This window comes from Lontra canadensis, unplaced genomic scaffold (genome assembly GCF_010015895.1).
Source record: "Lontra canadensis isolate GAN:19392208 unplaced genomic scaffold, GSC_riverotter_1.0 scaffold3, whole genome shotgun sequence".
Classification (NCBI taxonomy): domain Eukaryota; kingdom Metazoa; phylum Chordata; class Mammalia; order Carnivora; family Mustelidae; genus Lontra; species Lontra canadensis.
Genome location: NW_022630997.1, coordinates 42,813,527 through 42,833,458, shown reverse-complemented (window position 1 = coordinate 42,833,458; position 19,932 = coordinate 42,813,527). Strand labels below are relative to the sequence as shown.

The following is a 19,932-nucleotide window of genomic DNA, read 5'->3' as shown; positions in this document are numbered from 1 at the left end:
ATTCTATGCCCCGAGAATAAATTATACCATAATTCATTGAAATAAATATTATAATATTGAAATAAATATTATAAACCACAGGAATAAATTTTATATGCAATTTTATATTTTAAATGTTATATGCAATTAAATCCAATTTCTTAATATGCCAATTAATTTTATGGCTTTACATAAGACCAAGAGACAGTTTTTTTTCTTGTTCTCTTTAGAAATGGTTATCATCAACAATTCTTAATGGAACGAGTAAAATCAACAAAAGGAAGAGAAAAGACAGAATGACCTAGGTCAACAATTGGCCAACTTTTTATGTCAAGGGCCAAATGGTAAACATTTTAGGCTTTCTGGCCAGTCTGTCACAACTATTTTATCTCTGAGGTTGTAGCACAGGAGTGGCCGTAAACAAATGAAAACACAGTTGTGGTCCAATAAAACCTCACAGAAGCAGATGTTAGGCCTGCTTTGGCCCATGAGCTTCACTTGCCAATCCTTGACCTTAGTGGACCTCAGCCTTCCCAGTGCATCAGAATCAGGTGGGGAGCATTTATAAAACACCAATAGGTAGATAACAGGCCCAGAGATTCTTTGTTTCTTACTGCTCCTCTGGTGATTCTAATTTGCAGTCAGGATTGAGAACCATAGTTTAGGGACTGACCATTTGTAACCCCTCAGATTTCAGGGAATTCTCCTAGCTATTTTCAGTGGCAATTTTTACCACCATTTGTAACCCCTCAGATTTTAGGGAATTCTCCTAGCTATTTTCAGTGGCAATTTTTACCACATACTTCTCAGATTTTAACATGATACTAACACCACTTAGGAATTGGGAATATCAACAAGAATAGTTCATTGAAGGAAAAAAATGGAACCTCAGAGACCTAACTCCATCTGACCTCCACCTTCATTGGCCTTATCCAGGTAAGTCTCTGACCTTGCCCTCCTGTTCTCAGCTCTCCAGCACCAGTCGGAATGATGGTTATCAATGGTGGAACTTACCAGGATGGGTTCTGTTCTCCTCTAAGTGAAACAGAAGCAGAGTGGTCAGAATGGAAGTCATTCATCTCTTTTCTAAAAAATACTATTTATTAAATGTGAGATGCTTACTGGTAACTGAAAGATGGACCAGAGGAAAGTCCTTACCTCCCAAATGGGTGGACTCTCCAATATTTCACTTGTGAATATAAAAACCAAGTCCAGGAATCCCAGTATTTTAGTCTTTATTTTAGTCTTTATACTAAGAACTGAATTGCCAGGAAAATGTGTCTCGGTTGGAAAAACCATTGTTAAAATGAAGAGTGGTCTTCAAATCACTCCATGGCTTTTTTCCAATTCTCCTCAAGGGATGGGACTCACTTCTCAGCAGCAGAACAAGGTTTTCTTTCTCTTGCTTTGTGATATCCAAACTTTTGGAAGCAAGGATGAGACACATCTGCCACACTATCATCTCAGAGTCTGAGAGCCGTGGTGCCACTCAAAACCAGGAAGGGATCACCTCTTTCTCATAACTCTACTTTCTCCTCTTCTGCACAGATACAAGCTGCCCGTTGGCTATTCATAAAAGGTCGGCAGCCCAGGGTCCATACGGTATTGAACACAGTATCAGCCAGAGAATCACAGGCTACTTGAAAAAGATGAAGAGAGAGAAAAGGTTAATATACAAGACTACCCCAAGTAGTTTGAGTAATTTTAAGAAGCAATGTCATTCCAAGGATGACATGATACCTGGAGGAAAGTAAAGGCAGTAATCCAAATACAGAATTAAAAAGAAAAACACACATGAAAGAGAAGCTTTTTCATAAGCTTCTATTCAATCTAGTAAAGCAGAATATACTTTGGGATACCCTTCTTTTATGGGCCTCCAGGTCACAATCATGCTTAGCAATCAAAAGCTCCCATACCACTATGCTCACTCCATGGAAACCCTATCATTTTTGCAGAACACTCCCTAAATAACTCTACTGTGTTTCCAATAACTTTTTCTGTTCAAGTGTGGGATGAGTAACAATTCACTCATTGGAAAAACATGTATGTTGGTCAATAATTCTCTTAGGCATTAGGGACACAAAGACCAAAGAGATCCCAATCCAAGTACTCATGGTTTGGACAGAGAGGTGGACAGGATGGATAAGTAAACAAAAGTTTACACTACACCATTATGGAAGTGATATCAAGTTTGTATGGGAACCCACAGAAAGAGTCTTTCTCTTTCAGGGGTAAGAGTTATTAGGGAAGACATCTCAGAACACCTTCCATTAGAATTTTGATAGGAACTATATTGAATCTGTAGATTGTTTTGGGTAGTATGCACATTGTAAGAATATTAATTCTATTAATCCATGATCACTGAATATCTTTGTGTCATTCTCAGTTCTCCCATCAGTGTCTTATAGTTTTCAATGCACAGGTCTTTCACCTCCTTGGTTAAGTTTATTCCTGGGTATTTTATTCATTTGATGCAATTGTAAATGAAAAATTTTTAAATATCTCTCTCTGATAATTCATTATTAATGTATAGAAACAAAACTGATTTTGTATATTAATCTTGTATCCTGTGACTTTACTGAATTTATTAATTCTAACAATTTTTTGGTGGAGTCTTTAGGGTTTTGCATATATGATATCCTGTCATCTGCAAATAGTGATAATTTTATATCTTCCATTTCAATTTGAATGTCTTTTATTTCTTCTTTTTGTCTAATTGCTCTGGCTAGAATATTTTTAATACTATGTTAAATAAAAGTGGTGAAAGTGAGCATTCTTGTCTTATTCCTAATCTTAGAGGGAAAGCTTTCAGCTTTTCTCCATTAAGCCTGATGTTAACTGTGGGCTTGTCATGTGTGGCCTTTATTATGTTGAGATATATTCCCCCTATACCTATTGTGTTGAGAGTTTTCATCACAAATGGATATTGAATTTCATTAAATGATTTTTCTGCATCTATTGAAATGACTGTATGATATTTATCCTTCATTTTGTTAATGTGTTGCTTCGCATTGTCTGGTTTTCTGATGTTGAACCATCCTTGCATCCCTTGAATAAATCCCACTTTATTATGATGTCTGATCCTTTTAATGTATTGTTGAATTAGGTCTGCTACAATTCTGTTGATGGTTTTTGCATGTATGTTCATCAGGGATATTAACCTCTAATTTTCTTTTCCTGAGGTGTCCTTGTCTAGTTTGCGTGTCAGGGTAATGCTGGCCTCATAAAGTGAATTTGGAAGTGCTGTGTCCTCTTCTGTCTTTTGGAAGAGTTTGAGAAGGATTAGTATTGATTTGTTTTTAAGATCTTATTTATTTATTTGACAGACAAGTAGGCAGAGAGGCAGGCAGAGAGAGAGAGGAGGAGGCAGGTTCCCCACAGAGCACAGAGCCTGATGCGGGGCTTGATCCCAGGACCCTGGGATCATGACCTGAGCTGAAGGAACAGGCTTTAACCTACTGAGCCACCCAGGCACCCCGGTATTAATTTTTTTAAATGATGAAGCTATTTAAACGGATGATTAATTCTTCTTTAAATGTTGAAGCCACTTTAAAAATCCATCTTGTTCATTTGTTGGGAGATTTTTAATTGCTGATTCAATCACACTACAATGATCAGTCTATTCAGATTCTATTTTTTCATTATTCAGTCTCGGTAGGCTGTGTGTTTCTAGGAATTTACCCATTTCTCCTCTGTTGTCCAATTTGTTGACATATAATTATTCATAGTAGTCTCTTGTGATCCTTTGTATATCTGTGGTATCAGTTGTAATGTCTCCTCTTCCATTTCTGATTTTATTTCTTTGAGTTCTCTCTCTTTTACTCTTAGTGAGTCTAACTACAGGTTTGCCTATTTGTTCACCTCTTAAAAAAGAGCTCCTAATTTCATTTATCTTTTCTATTGTGATTTTAGCCTTCATTTCATTTATTTCTTCTCTGATATTTGTTATTCCCTTTCTTTCACTAACTTTGGGTTCCATTGCTTTTGTTTTTCTATTTCCTTGAGGAGTAAAGCTAGAGTTTCTTCAAGATCTTTCTTTTTTTCTTGATATAGGTATTTATGGCTATGAATTTCCCTCTTAGAATTGTTTTTGATGCATCTCATAAGTTTAAGAATGTTGTATTTTCATTTTCATTTGTCTCAATATATTTTAAAAAGATTTGTTTATTTTAGAGAAAGAGCAGGGGGAGAAGCAGAGGGAACGAATCTCAAGCAGACTCCCCACTGAACATGGAACCCAATGCAGGGCTCAGTCTCACAACCCTGATATCATGATCTAGTCACAATCAAGAGACAGATTTTGGGGCGCCTGTGTGGCTCTGTCAGTTAAGTGTCCAACTCTTGATTTCAACTCAGGTCACGATCTCAGGATCAAGATCAAGTCCCACATCAGGTTTTGCGCAAGGTAGGGAGTCTGCTTGGAATTCTCTCTCTCTCTCTCTCTCTCTCTCTCTCCCCTTCTGCCCCTCTTCCCCACACTCTTTCTCTCTCTCTCTCTAAAATAAAAATAAATAAATCTTTAAAAACAAAGAGAGAGAGACACTTAACTGACTGTGCCACTCAGGTGCCCTCAATATTTTTTTTTTTAATTTCTCTTTTGATTTCTTCTTTGGCCCTCTGGTTGCTTGGTACCATTTGTTTATTTGCTCTTACATTGTTCTCACTTCTCTCACTTCTATTCAATATTCAATATTGTACTATTCAATGTTGTACTGGAAGTTCTAGACATGACAATTGGCAAGAGGAATACATAAAAGACATCCAAATTGGAAAGGAAGATATGTAGAGGTCATTTTCTTGTGTATAGGAAAACCTAAGGAGGGACCCCTGGGTGGCTCAGTTGGTTGAGCAGCTCCCTTCGGCTCAGGTCATGATCCCAGGGTCCTGGGATCGAGTCTCACATCAGGCTCCTTGCTCAGCTGGGAGCCTGCTTCTCCCTCTGCCTCTGCCTGCCACTCTGTCTGCCTGTGCTCACTCTCTCTGACAAATAAATAAAATCTTAAAAAAAAAAAAAGAAAAACCTAAGGAATCCACTAAAATCTATTAAAATTAGTGAGCTCAGCAAGGTTGCAGGATAATAGATCAATATATAAAAATCAGGTGTATTTCTGTACATTATTAATGAAATAAAATTTTATTTATAATAACAACAAAATGAATAAATTAATACTTATGAATAAATTAAACAAAAGTGTTAAGACTTGTGTTCTGAAAACTAGAAAACATTATTGAAAGAAAATAAAGAAGATCCAAGTAAATGGAAAGACACTCATTTTCACTGATCAAAAAACCCAATTTTGTTAAGATGGTAATATGCCTCAAATTAATCTACAGATTTAACAAAAGCCCTATCAAAATTCCAACTGCCAATTCTTTCGGAAATTGACAAACTGAACCTAAAATTCATATGAAAATTCAAAGCATCCAGAATATCCAAAACAATCTTGAAAAAGAAGGACAAAGTTGAAGGATATTTCCTGATTTCAAAGTTTACCCCAAAACCACAATAATAAAGACAGTGTGGCACTGGCATAGTTTGATGGAATAGAATTAAAAGTCTAGAAATAAACACTACATTTATATTCAATTGATTTTTGATAAGGTGCAAAAACAACTGAATGTGAGAAAGAATAGTCTTTCAGCAATATGCAGGAACATCTGTATTTTCAAGTACATAAGAATGAAGTTGGACCTCTTTCTTACACCATATGTAAAAATTAACTAAAGTAGATCATAGACCTAAATATATAAGCTAAAACAAAACTCTGAGAAGAAGAAACTCTTAGAAGAGCATATCTTTGTGATCTTGGGATAAACAAAGCCTTCTTACAAATGACACCAAAAGTAGAAGCAACAAAAGAAAAAATAGATAAATTGGACTTAATCAGAATATAAAACTTCTGCTTTACAAGTAATTTCATCAAGAATGTAAAAAAAAAAAAAAACCAACACAAAATGAGAGAAAATATTAGTGAAATCTACATTCAGTAAGGGACATATGTCCAGAATATATAAAGAGCCCTTACAACTCAATAATAAAAAGATAAGAAACAAAACTTAAAAAGAGGCAAAGATCTGGGGCACCTGGGTGGCTCAGTGGGTTAAGCCTCTGCCTTCAGCCCAGGTCATGATCTCAGGGTCCTGGGATTGAGCCCCACATCAGGCTCTCTGCTCAGCAGGGAGCCTGCTCCCCCCGCACCCCGCCTGCTGCTCTGCCTACTTGAGATCTCTCTCTCTGTCAAATAAATAAATAAAATCTTTTAAAACAAGGAAGCAAAGATCTGAATAGAACTTTTTCCAAAGCAGATATATAATAGCCAAATAAACACAAAAAGATGCTCGTCATAAGTAATCAGGGAAATGCAAATTAAAACTACAATGTGATACCATTTCACATTCACTGGGGTCTATAATTAAAAAGACAGAGGGACACTTGGCTGGCTCCTTGGGAGAGTATGTGACTCTTGGTCTCAGAGCCATGAGTTCAAGCCCCATGTTAGGTGTGGATATTGCTTAAATAAATAAACTTTTTAAAAAAGATAATAACAGGGACGCCTGGGTGGCTCAGTGGGTTAAGCCTCTGCCTTCAGCTCAGGTCATGATCTCAGGGTCCTGGGATCGAGCCCCACATCGGGCTCTCTGATCAGCAGGGAGCCTGCTTCCTCCCCTCTCTCTGCCTGCTTGTGATCTCTCTCTCTGTCAAATAAATGAATAAAATCTTAAAAAAAAAAAAAGATAATAACAAGGGTTGGTAATGATGTAGAGAAACTGGAACTTTAATACATTGCTGGTGGGAATGTAAAATGGTACAGCTGTTTTGAAAAACAGTTTGCCATAAAATTACCATTATACCTCAGAATTCCCCTTCTAGATATATATACTCAAGAAAAATGAAAAAAATATGTCTCCACAAAAACCCATGCATCAGTGTTTATACAAGAATTGTTCATAACAGACAAAAAGTGGGAAAAAACCCAAATGTCCTTCATTTGATGAATAAAGAAAATATATTTTATCCATATAATGGAATATAATTTAGCAATAAAAAGGAGTGAAATACTGATACATGCTACCATGGGGATGAACCTTCCTGAGTTAAAGAAGCCAGTCACAGAAGACCACATATTTTATGATTCCATTTGTATGAAATGTCCAGAATAGGCAAATCAATAGAGGTAGAAAGCAGCTTCATGGCTGTCAAGGGCCGGGCAGGGGAAAGATGGAGTGAGATTGCTCATGGCTATGGGATTTCCTTTTGGAGTGTTGAAAATGTCCTAAAATTGATTGTGGGGCTTACCACATAGTTCTCTAAACATATTTTAAAAGCATTTAAATAGTTCAATTGTATTGTATGTGAATGATATCTCAATAAAGCTGTTCAACAATAACAAAAAATGGATGATCAGAATGTTCCAAGCAGGGGGCACCTGGGTGGCTCAGTGAGTTGGGGCTTCTGCCTTCGGCTCGGGTTGTGATCCCAAGGTCCTGGGATCGAGCCCCGCATCGGGCTCTCTGCTCAGTAGGGAGCCTGCTTCCTTCTCTCTCTGCCTGCCTCTCTGCCTACTTGTGATCTCTGTCAAATAAATAAATAAAATCTTTGAAAAAAAAAAAAAAAAAAAAGAATGTTCCAAGCAGAGGGAACCGTAGAGGCAGAAAGCTATGGTCCATCAACTCAAGGAGTTTGGAATGGCAGAAGTCAGGAGAGAAATCATAAATAAGCACTATGATGCTGGAGAGGTAGGATAGAGCCAGATCAGAAAAGGCTACGTATATCATATGGGTTTGGATTTAATCCCAAGGAAGAGGAACCAATTGAAGTACTTACACAGAGGGTGAAAATGACTGGATTCATGTGGTACAAAAATATATCTGGTCCCTATGGGGAAAATAGATTGGATGGGACCCAGAGATTAGATTAACTTGCAGTAACCAGGCAAGTGGTATGTCAAAGAGATATTTAGGAAAAAGAATCAATAGAACGTTGCTTAGAGGAAGTAACTTGACCTGACCCTAGATTAGAAGCAAGTACTTACTCATCTTTTGTCAGTACGGATAGAGTAATATTCCTTTTTATGGGGCCTAATTAATTATTCATATATTCAAGCCTTCACACATTCCCTTTAGGACTATACTCCAGGCATTAATCTATGAAAACAATACAAGATTCTTTCTACTGCTGACTTTCTCAGTGGCATGCGGCCAGCTCCTTAGAAGCTTAAATGTCAAACTTTGCCATCTAAAACTACATAATACTAAAACCTGGATGTAATGCTCTGGCTTTGGAAACTAAATGATTAAAGCTTTTCCTAAGGTGAATTAGGGAAAAGAAATTACACAATCAGTGCTAGAAACTGAGTAGCTAAGCAGTTGTTTAAAAATAATTATCCTCAAGAATACACAGGCTTTATGTAGAAAGGATAGGTTTTTTAAAAATTCTTTGCCCAATTGAGAACAAAATAAGGAAAAAAGGGCTTAAACCAAACCAAGTGGTCCTATACAGAATAACTCCTGATATGGAAAATTATTTAATCGTGGAATGAATAACCAAAGCCAGTTGGGCAACACTTTCTCCGGTCTTAAAGGATAGATTTTTATATCTCTGGGAAGGCTTTGGTGTGGCCCTGTCCATCAGGAGTGGGGCCAGCAGCTCCTGGGCAGGGCAGCAAGAACCCTAGTGAAGGAATGCCCAGAATCTTCCTTCACCCTTCTTATGTTTGTCACAGTGTTCTAGAAAGAAAGTTCGGTGAGCTCTAATGGTCTCTTTGTGGAAAGGGGCTCTGGATACATTTCTGTATGAAAACAGGAGCCGATCTTCCCGCTCACCAGCAGACGCCCTTAAGATACCTACCTTCCACATTGGAGACAAAGCCCAGGCTCCGCTTCAGGTCAGAGCAGATAGAGTGGAGACACCATCGGAACTTGGCATCACAGCGATACTTATTGGCACCACAAGTGTCATAACAGACATCCAGCTGGTTGCAGCACTTGGTCATTGCTGGGATGCCCAAGTCCATCTGGGGAAAAGTGAAGGAAGAAAACGCCACGTTCAGACCAAGGACCTGATGCAACCTTGCCCTCCTTGTTATGAACTAGCCAGCCCTCAAATTCCTGTTACACATTCAGATCGATTCCGAAAGACCAGACACTTGAGAGAATCCATCCGGTTGACAGTGACAGGATGTTAAGTTTCAATCATGGTTTAGTTTTAGTTTATTAACTCTGAACAGCTCATTTTCCTCTTTTTCCTTTAACTGTAGTAATTTTCAAATTTGCAGGCCACTGCAGTGAGAAAAATAGAGATCAGAAGGTTGGTGAAGAAGGCAGAGCTGCAGGACCTCTGAATTCAACCAAAAGCTATGTCATATGAGATTTTGCTTAAGCAAAGGATCCGAAGGCTCAGAGGTATGAAAAATTAAGCCTCCATTCATCAAGAGGTCACCAGCATTTATTAGGGACCCATCCCACACGACACTGGTTTAAAAGTGTGTGTATGTGTCAGGGAGCAGGGTGGGGCCTAGAACCCGTGGCTCCTGACCGAGGGCAGACTGCGGTCAATGGTGAGATCTAACACACACACACGGACATGTACTAAGCATCCTATAAACAGTTGCAAATGTTGTGGCATAAACTGAGCAAGGAGGTTCATAGAATGCCACATCTAGAGTCTGATAACTTTACATGGGTTTTTGTTTTTGTTTTTTTGAGAAGCTTATCAGGGATGAAGGTAGACTTAGGGTATAGCAGGAAAAGAAAGGAGAACAAATCATATATGAGCAAGTCATAGTGAGCAAGTCAGTTTGTTTAGTCTTTCAAGGGCTTAGCAGAGATGTATTTGTGTTTTTTTATTACTTTTTACTTAGAGAGAAAGGCGAGTTGGTGGAGGGCCCTGACTTCCAAAGTAACTGGTAAGAATTGATAAAGACTCTGATAAAGGCAAAGACACGATAGAATGAATGATTGCAGAGAGTGACGGTTCTGTGGTCTGTGAAATAGTTTGGATCAGGGACGTCTAGACATAGGAAGAGCATCTTACAATCTTCTGTGGTTCTTTTGGTCATAGAGTCTTGGACCTGAGGGGAGACTGTGAAAATCTGGGTTCATGGTATGGGTGGGGAGTGATTGATTAAGCAGTTATTATAGATCCTTTCCACCTTAAATGGTCCATTATTTGAACTTGTACTCCAAGGCCACCTAAGGGCAGAATATGGACATTGGCTGTTTAAAATGCCCTTCTGAGAGAAAGAAAAAAAAAAAACAAACATGGTTACATGAAGAGGTAATGTAACTCATTAGACAAGGCAACAGCCTGGGCTGTGCATTTCTGGGCAGATTCCTATCATCTGATTCCTTCCATTTTACTTATACTTCATGCTTCCAACTAAACATATATCCCAGCAGAGGTAATTGAAAATTCGATGAGTATTGTTGCTATCATTCAAGGCAACTAAATTGGAAATACTTGAACTAGTTCTAAACAATACTTGTACCAATAAACCAATGACATTACTCCCAAAATAAAGTGCCTACTGTTGTTGAAAACTACCTCTGGGCTCCCGAGCCAAGATATGTAATGTGAAGACAGTTTGGGGATAAAGAAGGGACATAGTTTACTCCTTTGTCAGGCAAAGGAGGCTGCAGGAGGCCAATGGCTCCGAGACTTCACACCCATCCTGGGGTCAGAGGCTGAGAGAGGATGTATAGGAAAATACAGGATCAGGGCAGTGTCAGTAGGAATCTGGTTCATGCTACCAGCTGTGTCCCCTATGTCTTCACACGCCGGTGCCAGCCATCCGCGTCTCGTTACTAAGCATCAACATCCATACCGAGTTCCTAGAACAAAGGTTCTACAGAAAAACAGTGATGGGGAGGGGGAGGTTTCAAGAATGAGGAAGGGAAAAATTTGTTCACAAGTCAAGCCTTGCTGAAGCATTAATGTGTCCATCTTAATAATTTCCATCCACTTGTACATTTCTATAGCAGTTTGAATACTGCTTCCATAGCTACTAAATTGGTATCAACTATAAGAACCAAAAAAGGGATTTCTCTAATATAAATAAATATTTGAAAAGATTTCCTTTCCTCTGTCTCCATATGTGTGTTGTTGATTGTGGACAAGGCTGGGCCTATGGCCATGCGGGTTGTGCAATGTGCGAAAGCATCCTATCAAAGGGGACAGCTCCCCACAAGACATCATGGATTTGTTCATTTCTTAAGAAACATGTCTAGGCAGGGTGCCTGAGTGGTGTAGTCAGCTCAGTGTCTGACTCTTGGTTTTGGCTCAGGTTGTTATCTCAGGGTCGTGGGATCCAGCCTTTTGTTGGGCTCTGCGCTCAGCAGAAGCCCGCTAAAGATTCTCTCTCCCTCTCCCTATGTTCCTCCTCTCCCTGATGATCTCTCTCTCAAATAAATAAATCTGAAAAGAAAGAAAGAAAGAAAGAAAGGAAGAAAGAAAGAAAGAAAGAAAGAAAGAAAGAAAGAAAGAAAGATGTCTAGTCAATGGCAAATTTCCTCTTCTAACAATCGGTATATTAGGATAAATTTCTGACAAATGGAAGAGGAAAGGAGACATTTTCCCAATTTGCACAAAAATGCCACATTGGTGGGCAACATTTTTTTTTAAGATTTTCTTTATTTATTTGAGAGAGAGAGCACCAGCAGGGGGAGTACCATGCAGAGGGAGAGGGAGAGGCAGACTCTCCACTGAGCAGGGAACCAGATGAGGGTCTCAGTCCCAGGACCCAGAGATCATGACCTGAGCCGAAGGCAGAGGCTTAACTGACTAAGCCACCCACGTGACCTAGGGGGCAGCATTTTTGATAGAAGAATAAACATTATGCTGCTTAGAAAACTATTACAAAGTAAAATCTTTTGAATCAGCCAAAAGGTGAAATTTTTGCCTGATTAAGGCAGAATTCAAAATCGTAGCTTAGATGTAAAATCTCTCCACCTCCATTTTACATCACTCCTCTTTTTGGAAGTAAAACAGATAAAGGTGCCTTCAAGAGGTCTTAAAATCAATCAGTTTATTATTTGTTTTCAGGGGAGGTCAGTAGTTTGAGAAATGGCCAGCAGCATGAAGAGAAATGTTTAGCCAGTGCCTAGGTGGGGTTTGCGGCAGGGGGCTGGATGCTTGTATGTGGGTGGGTATGTGTAGATTACTGTGATCTTAATACTCTTAATAGTCGATCTGATGTTACCAGCATGAAATCAACCACTTGCAAAAGTCTTTGCTGCTCAGTACCAATGACTCCAGCACATCACAGGAAAAGTCTCACTGAATCTATATAAGTCAGACTTGTTAGATTTCGTAGGAAGTTTTGTTTGAGCCCTTAAAATCTGGCTGATACTTGCAGTGGTGATTTTCAAGTTCATTACACAAGGTCTTATCTGAGGGACAGCTGCCTCTGATAAGAGGAAATCAGATACATTCTTTGAAAATTATCTCCCTTACTCTGTGTCCAGTTTTTTTGAAGACTTTATTTACTTATTTGTCAGAGAGAGAGAGAACACAAGGAGAGACAGTGGCAGGCAGAGGGAGAAGCAGGCTCCCTGCTGAGCAGGACTCAATCCCAAGACCTTCAGATCATGACCTGAGCCAAAAGCAGATGCCTAACTGACTAAGTCACCCAGGCATCCCTCAAATTTAAAACAATTTTACTGCTCAACTATATTCCATAAATGATCATGCCCATCAGGGATAACTCATTGACTTCCCTTCATTAAAACTAATCAACTAAGAAAATAATGATGGTGGTACATACACTTTCTGGTACCTTAAGACCCAGGAAATAGGAGCTGCAGCCGTTGGGCTCCTGAGGCTTGTAGCCAGGTCTGGGCATGGGTGCCTTTCCTAGCAGGAGAAAGAGAGGAAAAAAGCAGGGAGAAATATTTAGAAATTAAGCATTTGGGAACATTCATCAAATAAAAATTATCTAAAATCATATTCAATTTTTCCTTTAAAAGTCATCATTCCTCACCAGATAGTCACATCCCAGTTAGGTGGTAATGATCGTGATAATGATGATAATGTCATAAAAGGGTAATAATATTCAGACTAGTTTGGTGCTTTTCTCCTAATCTCTAAGAATTTTATAAGCATTCATCTACTAACAATTCTCATGTTTTGTTTTTATTTTTTCTTTTCTAATTTTTATTTTTTATTCTTTTATTTAAAATCAGTTAATTAACGTATAGTATATTATTAGTCTCAGAGGTAGAAGCCAGTGATTCAGCAGTTGCATATAACACCCAGTGCTCATTATTACATCACGTGTCCTCCTTAATGCCCATCACCCTTGTTACCCCATCCCTCCATCCCCACCCTCTCCAGCAACCTCAGTTTGCTTCCTGTAGTTGAGAGTCTCTTACGGTTTGACTCCTTCTCTTATTTAGTCTTGTTTGATTTTTCCCTACCTTCCCCAATGATCCTCTGTTTTGTTTCTTAAATTCCACATGTGAGTGAAATCATATGATATTTGTCTTTCTCTGACTGGCTTATTTTACTTAGCATAATATCCTCTAGTTCCGTCTACTTCATTGCAAATGGTAAGATTTCAATTTTTTGATGGCTGCATAGTATTCCATTGTGTGTGTACCATAACTTCTTTATCCATTCATCTGTTGATGGATATTGGGGTTCTTTCCATAGTTTGACTATTGTGGACATTGTTGCTATAAACATTGGGGTGCATTGCCCCTTTGAGTCACTAGGTTTATATCCTTTGGATAAATACCTAGTACTGCAATTGGGTCATAGGGTAGCTCTATTTTTAACTTTTTGAGGAAGTCATACTGTTTTCCAAAGTAGTTGCACCAGTTTGCATTCCCACCAACAGTGGCAGTCGAGTGTGATGGAGTTCAAGTTTTAAAGCATTGTGGTCTAAAATATGCAGGGAATAATCCCAATCTTTTGGTACCAGTTGAGAACTGATTTGTGACCCAGTATGTGATCTATTCTGGAGCATGTTCCATGTGCACTCAGAAAGAATGTATATTCTATTGCTTTAGGATGGAATGCTCGGAATATATCTATGAAGTCCATCTGGTCCAATGTGTCATTCCAAGTCCTTGTTTCCTTGTTGATTCTGCTTAGATGATCTGTCCATTGCTATGAGTAGGGTGTTAAAGTCCCCTGCTATTATTGTATTATTATCAATGCATTCCTTTAATTTTGTTATTAATTGGTATAATTGGTTGCTCCCAAGTTAGGGGCATACAATTCCAGACTTCAAGCTCTGGTACAAGTACAAGTACAGACTCTGGTACTTCAAGGTACTGGCACAAGAAACAGACACATAGATCAAGGGAACAGAATAGAGAGCCCAGAAATGGACCCTCAACTCTATAGTCAACTAATCCTCGACAAAGCAGGAATGAATATCCAATGGTCAAAGACAGTCTTTCAAACAAATTGTGTTGGGAAAATTGGACAGCCACATGTAGAAGAATGAAACTGGACCATTTTCTTATACCATATAAAAACAAACTTAAAATGGATGAAAGACCTAAATGTGAGACTGGAATCCATCAAAATCCTAGAGGAGAACACAGGCAGCACCTCTGTGACCTCAGCAGCAGCAACTTCATGCCAGACATGTCTCCAAAGGCAAAGGAAACAAGAGCAAAAATGAACTATTGGGACTTCATCAAGATAAAAAGCTTTTGCACAGCAAAGGAAACAGTCAATAAAACTAGAACAACCTACAGAAGGGGAGAAGATATTTGCAAATGTCTTATTAGATAAAGGGCTAATATCTAAAACTTATAAAGAACTTATCAAACTCAACACCCGAAAAATAAATAATCCAGTCAAGAAATGGAGAGAAGGGGAACCTGGGTGGCTCAGTGGGTTAAAGCCTCTGCCTTCAGTTCAGGTCATGATCTCAAGGTTCTGGGGTTGAGCCCCGCATCAGGCTCTCTGCTCGGTGGTGAGCCTGCTTCCTCCTCTCTCCCTCTCTGCCTGCCTACTTGTGATCTCTGTCTGTCAAATAAATAAATAAAATCTTAAAAAAAAAAAAAAAAGAAATGGAGAGAAGACATGAACAGATATTTCTCCAAAGAAGACATACAAATGGCCAACAGACACATGAAAAAATGTTCAACATCCCTTGCCATCAGAGAAATGCAAATCAAAACCACAATGAGATACCACCTCACACCAGTCAGAATGGCTAAAATTAACCAGTTAGGAAATGGCAGGTGTTGTCAAGGATGAAGAGCGGAATACAAATATATAAAGGTTAAAGAGCATCCTACTAAAGAAAGAATGGGTCAACCAGAAGATTAAAGAAGAATTTTTTAAAAATTCATGGAAACAAATGAAAATTAATACACAACAGTTCAGAACCTTTGGGATACAGCAAGGGTGGTCCTAAGAGGGAAGTATTTAACAATACAAGCCTTTCTCTAATGTTTCTTAAGTGCGTGACTTTGGAGATCAGGTCCATGGCAAAATGGAACTAAACTCAAGGTGTCTTGGGGCACCTGGTTGACTCAGTCAGTTAAACCTCTGACTCATGATTTCAGCTCAGGTCACGATCTCAGGGTCATGAGATTGAGTCCCACGTCAGGCTCCATGCTCAGTGGGGAGTCTGCTTGAGATTCTTTTTCTTTCCTTCTGCCCTTCCCCCAGCTTGTGCTCATGCTCTCTCTCTCACTAAAATGAATGGGTAAATTTTTAAAAACAAAATAGAATAGAGGCGCTTGGGTGGCTCAGTCAGTTAAACATCTGCCTGCTGCTCAGGTCATGTTCCCAGGGTCCTGGCATTGAGCCTCATGTTGGGCTCCCTGCTCAGTGGGAAGCCTGCTTCTCCCTCTCCCTCTTCCTCTGCTGCTCCCCCTGCTTGTGCTGTCTCTCTCTCTTAAATAAATAAAATCTTAAAATAAAATATAACTCGAGGGTCTTACTTCTCCATCCACTGTAAGACAAAGCAGAACACTGCCCGATCACATGCTTAACAAATCAGAACTTTAACAGTACCTCAAAATTTTTTTGGAATAACTTGAAGAAAATTTTGCAAGATTCCATAAATGTAAGCAAAGCATTGTTGATCAAAGAGCAAAGAAAACATCACCAGGCAGTATTTGAAGCTTTGTATCATAGAACTAAGCCAAAAACAATCTGATCTGACAGGCTTGTAATTTCTTGGTTTCTGCTACATGGCTTTTGAGTTATTTTATAATCTTGCAGTTCTGTAGAGAGAAGCTTTGTCAGTGTTATCGATGGTAGTCATCATAGGTAAAGAGAATCTTGCAGGACAGTCCTGGCAATGAGTATTTTTGTTCTGTTATCCAGATAAGGAAAATGGGACTAAGGGGAGTGTAATTTATCTAAGTTGTGTGCTAAGTGGGGGAAATGGCATATAAATCCAGATTTCTTGTTTTATATCTCCAAAGCCCATGTTCTTCCATTCCACTACATTCCTTTGCCTTTTTTTTAAGGAAATGCAAGACAGGAAAAGACTGAGGAAATCAGCTAAGAATTAATCCTCAGAGTGAGGCACATAGCATTTCTTTTCTCATTCTTTTCTTTTACCTTCTCCTACAAGGTATTTCATTTTTAATTATTTGATATTATGAAATATTTCAAAACTGAAGAAAAACTTCAGAGAAACAAATACCATATACCCATTACACAAACATAATAAATGTTAACATAGCCAAACTCTCTATCCATATTGTTTGTTTAATTAAATGTTACAAGTACAGTTGAAGCCCCCTTTACACTCCCTTGTTTTAATTTTTAGATACTAAGTCTCTGTGTTTTTTTTTTAAAGATTTTATTTATTTATTTGGCAGATAGAGATCACAAGTAGGCAGAGAAGCAGGCAGAGAGAGAGGAGGAAGCAGCCCCCCTGCTGAGCAGAGAGCCCGATGCGGGGCTCGATCCCAGGACCCTGGGATCATGACCTGAGCTGAAGGCAGAGGCTTTAACCCACTGAGCCACCCAGGCGCCCCCTAAGTCTCTGCTTTAAAGCCCTCCCTCCTTATTCTTCTTTTTTTTTTTTTTTTTTTACTATTCTTGGACCTATTGTCCTATAATTGAATTTTAGAGTCAACTTAGTAAATTCTACAAGAGATAGTGCAGGATTTTGATTGAAAATACATTGACTTTATAGATTATTCTGTAGACAACTGACTTTTCTTAGAATATTCTATCTCCCCAGACATGGGCATAATACGATTTTCTATTTACTTGGGTCTTCCTTCATGTCCTTCAATAGAGTATTATAACTTTCACCATGCATTTATTCTGTTCCCCACATAGTATATTATTCAGATGCTTAAACAAAATAGAATATATCATAATCCAGAATTAAGGATCATAAGTCTCATATGGCAAATCTGCACTTTTCTGGAATCCAGGATGCTTCTAGCCTTCTGCTCTACCAGCCCTAGAATGCAACCCGGCTCTCATGGCTCAAGATGGATCTTCCAGTACCACATACATACTGCAAGAAGCAGGATAAAAAGAGGAGGTAGAAGGGTCACGGCCCCCACTCTTTAATAAACACACTCCAGGAGCACCTGGGTGGCTTATTTGGTTAAGCAGCTGCCTTTGGCTCAGGTTATGATCCTGGAGTCCCAGGATCAAGTCCCTCATGGGGCTCCCTACTCAGCGGGGAGTCTGCTTCTCCCTCTGACCCTCCCCCTTCTCGTGCTCTCTCTCTCTCATTCTTGCTTTCATATAAATACGTAAATAAAATCTTAAAAAAATAAAAATAAACACACTCCAGAATGGTACCCACATCACTTCTCTTATTTCCCTTTGGCTGAACTTAATCAAACAGCAATACATAGATGCAAAATTGGGCATGTGCAAAATTGGGGAGGAGGGACTTATTACTATAGAAAAGGGGGAAGATAATAGGAGACACGAAGCAGTCTCTGCCACAATCTGTTTGGTATTTTTTTCTCTGGTAGGACGTGTATATGAGATCACAGTTCAAGATGGCTCCCAGCGATCCCCATCTCTTGGTGTCCATGCCCTCATGTGTTGTCCCAGAGTTGGTCTATATGCTGTAGAGAATATGGCAGAAGTGGAGGTATGTTTCTTCCAAGATGAGCCTATCTATCAGCACTAGACAATCACTAATCAACTTTCTGTCTCTATAAATTTGCCTATTCTGGACACTTCACATAATTGAAATCATACAATATGTGACCCTTTCTGTCTGCTTCTTTCACTGAGTATCATGTTTTCAAGGTTCATCCATGTTGTAGTTATGAATCAGTATTTCATTTCTCTTTGTTGTCAGTAAATATAATGCACATTGAGGTTTTCCCCACTTTTTGGTGCTTATGAAAAATGCTACTACCAACTTTTTTTGTGTGGACAATGTGTTTTCATTTCCCCAGAGGAATAAAACTTCTGGGTCAGATGCTAACTCTGTTTAACATTTTGAGGAGCTACTAGACTATTTTCCAAAGTGGTGGCACAGTTTTACATTCTCTGCAGCAATGTGTAAGTGTTCTAATTTCTCCACATCCTCTCCCCACTTGTTATAATCTTTTTGATTAAAGACATCCTAGTGAGTGTAAAGCAGTATTCATGGTCATTTTGATTTGCACTTCCCTAATAACTAATAATGTTGTTCATCTTCTCCTGTGCTTATTGGCCACTCATATGTCTTCTTTGCAAATACTTTCTTCCATTCTGTGGCTTGTCTCTTCACTTTCTTGATGGTATTCTTTGAATAGCCAAAGCTTTTAATTTTCATGAAGTTTGTCTACTTTCTTTTTTTTTAAGGTGAAATTCACCTTTTCATCTTAAAGAATACAGTTCAGCATTCAGGAAATTCATAATGTTGTGCAACCATTGTCTCTTTCTACTCCCAGAACATTTCATCACCCTCTAAAGGAGACCAAAGCAGGCTTCCTGCTGAGCAGAGAGCCCAATGCGGGGCTCCATCCCAGGACCCTGAGACCACGACCTGAGCCAAAGGCAGAGGCTTTAATCCACTGAGCCACCCAGGCACCCATGATAAATCTTCTTAACACCATCCTTTATATATCTTAACTTCTCTTTTACATTTTCCATCTTTTTCTCTGTCTCTGTACTGAATTTTGTCTAGCTCATCAAGTCTATTTTTCATTTCACTAAAATTCTCTCTAGGTTCACTAATCTGCTATTTAATCCATCTATTGAGTTTTTTACTTTCAATGACTATAATTTTCACTTCTTGGAATCCTATTTGATCCTTCTTTTAAATCTGTATATTCATTTTCACTGAATTCTGGGTTTTTAAAAATTATGATTTCTAGTCCTTCTTTTATTTCTTTAATAATTTCAAATATTCTTGTTATATTATTTTATGGTTTCCAGTCTTTGGGATGCTAAATCAGTTTTTAGTGTCTCCTGCATCTCCCTCATATTGGATTATTTTTTCACATGGTGTGTAATATTTTAGTAAGACTTCATTTTCAGAAGAGCTTGTTTTTCTAAAGGAATTCCTGGGCCTCGGTCATGTACTACAAAGTGGTCCCTCAATTACCTTTGCTGTGGCTCGAGAAGTCTTAAGATTCTGTAAACACTAGTATTTATGTTACTTTTTCAGCTTGGGGAATTCACACCAGGCCAACTGTAGAATTTCAAATTCCTCACCTGTGAATAGAATATGTTTGGAGTAGGGATTTTTTTGGTGGGTGTTGTTTAGTCGGCCTTCAAGCCTCAGCCCACAGGGGAATGGAAATCATCCCTGCTACTTTCTTGGAATATTTGATAGACTTTTTTCTAACTCATTTAAACAGATGGGGCAGATCCTCGGGCTCTAAGCTTTATACAGACAGTTCAGTTCCAAATTCCCAATTCTCACAAGAGAAAGTTACTCTTCCTCTCTTCATATGAGTACTTTTTGTAGTTTTTTAAAAAAAGATTATTTATTTATTTATTTATTTATTTGAGAAAGAGCATGAGCAGGAGGGAGGGGCAGGGGGAGAGGGAGAAGAAGGTTC

At 38.7% G+C, this 19,932-nt stretch overlaps 1 protein-coding gene across 3 annotated transcripts in view; it reads right to left on the bottom strand.

Moving 5' to 3' along the window:
* Window positions 1-1,197: 1,197 nt before the first annotated feature.
* The window catches only part of PLA2G12B (phospholipase A2 group XIIB), a 24,007-nt gene continuing 5,272 nt past the window's right edge, over window positions 1,198-19,932 (bottom strand). The window contains exons 2-4 of one of the 3 annotated variants that reach the window (XM_032840683.1): window positions 12,741-12,829; window positions 8,828-8,993; window positions 1,198-1,618 (exon numbers count right to left, since the gene is read on the bottom strand). In XM_032840683.1, the coding sequence (XP_032696574.1) occupies window positions 1,497-1,618; window positions 8,828-8,993; window positions 12,741-12,829 (377 nt within the window). In that variant the 3' untranslated portion in view covers window positions 1,198-1,496. The remainder of the gene's footprint in view (window positions 1,619-8,827; window positions 8,994-12,740; window positions 12,830-19,932) is intronic. The other 2 variants (XM_032840692.1, XM_032840701.1) reach the window with 2 other exon arrangements.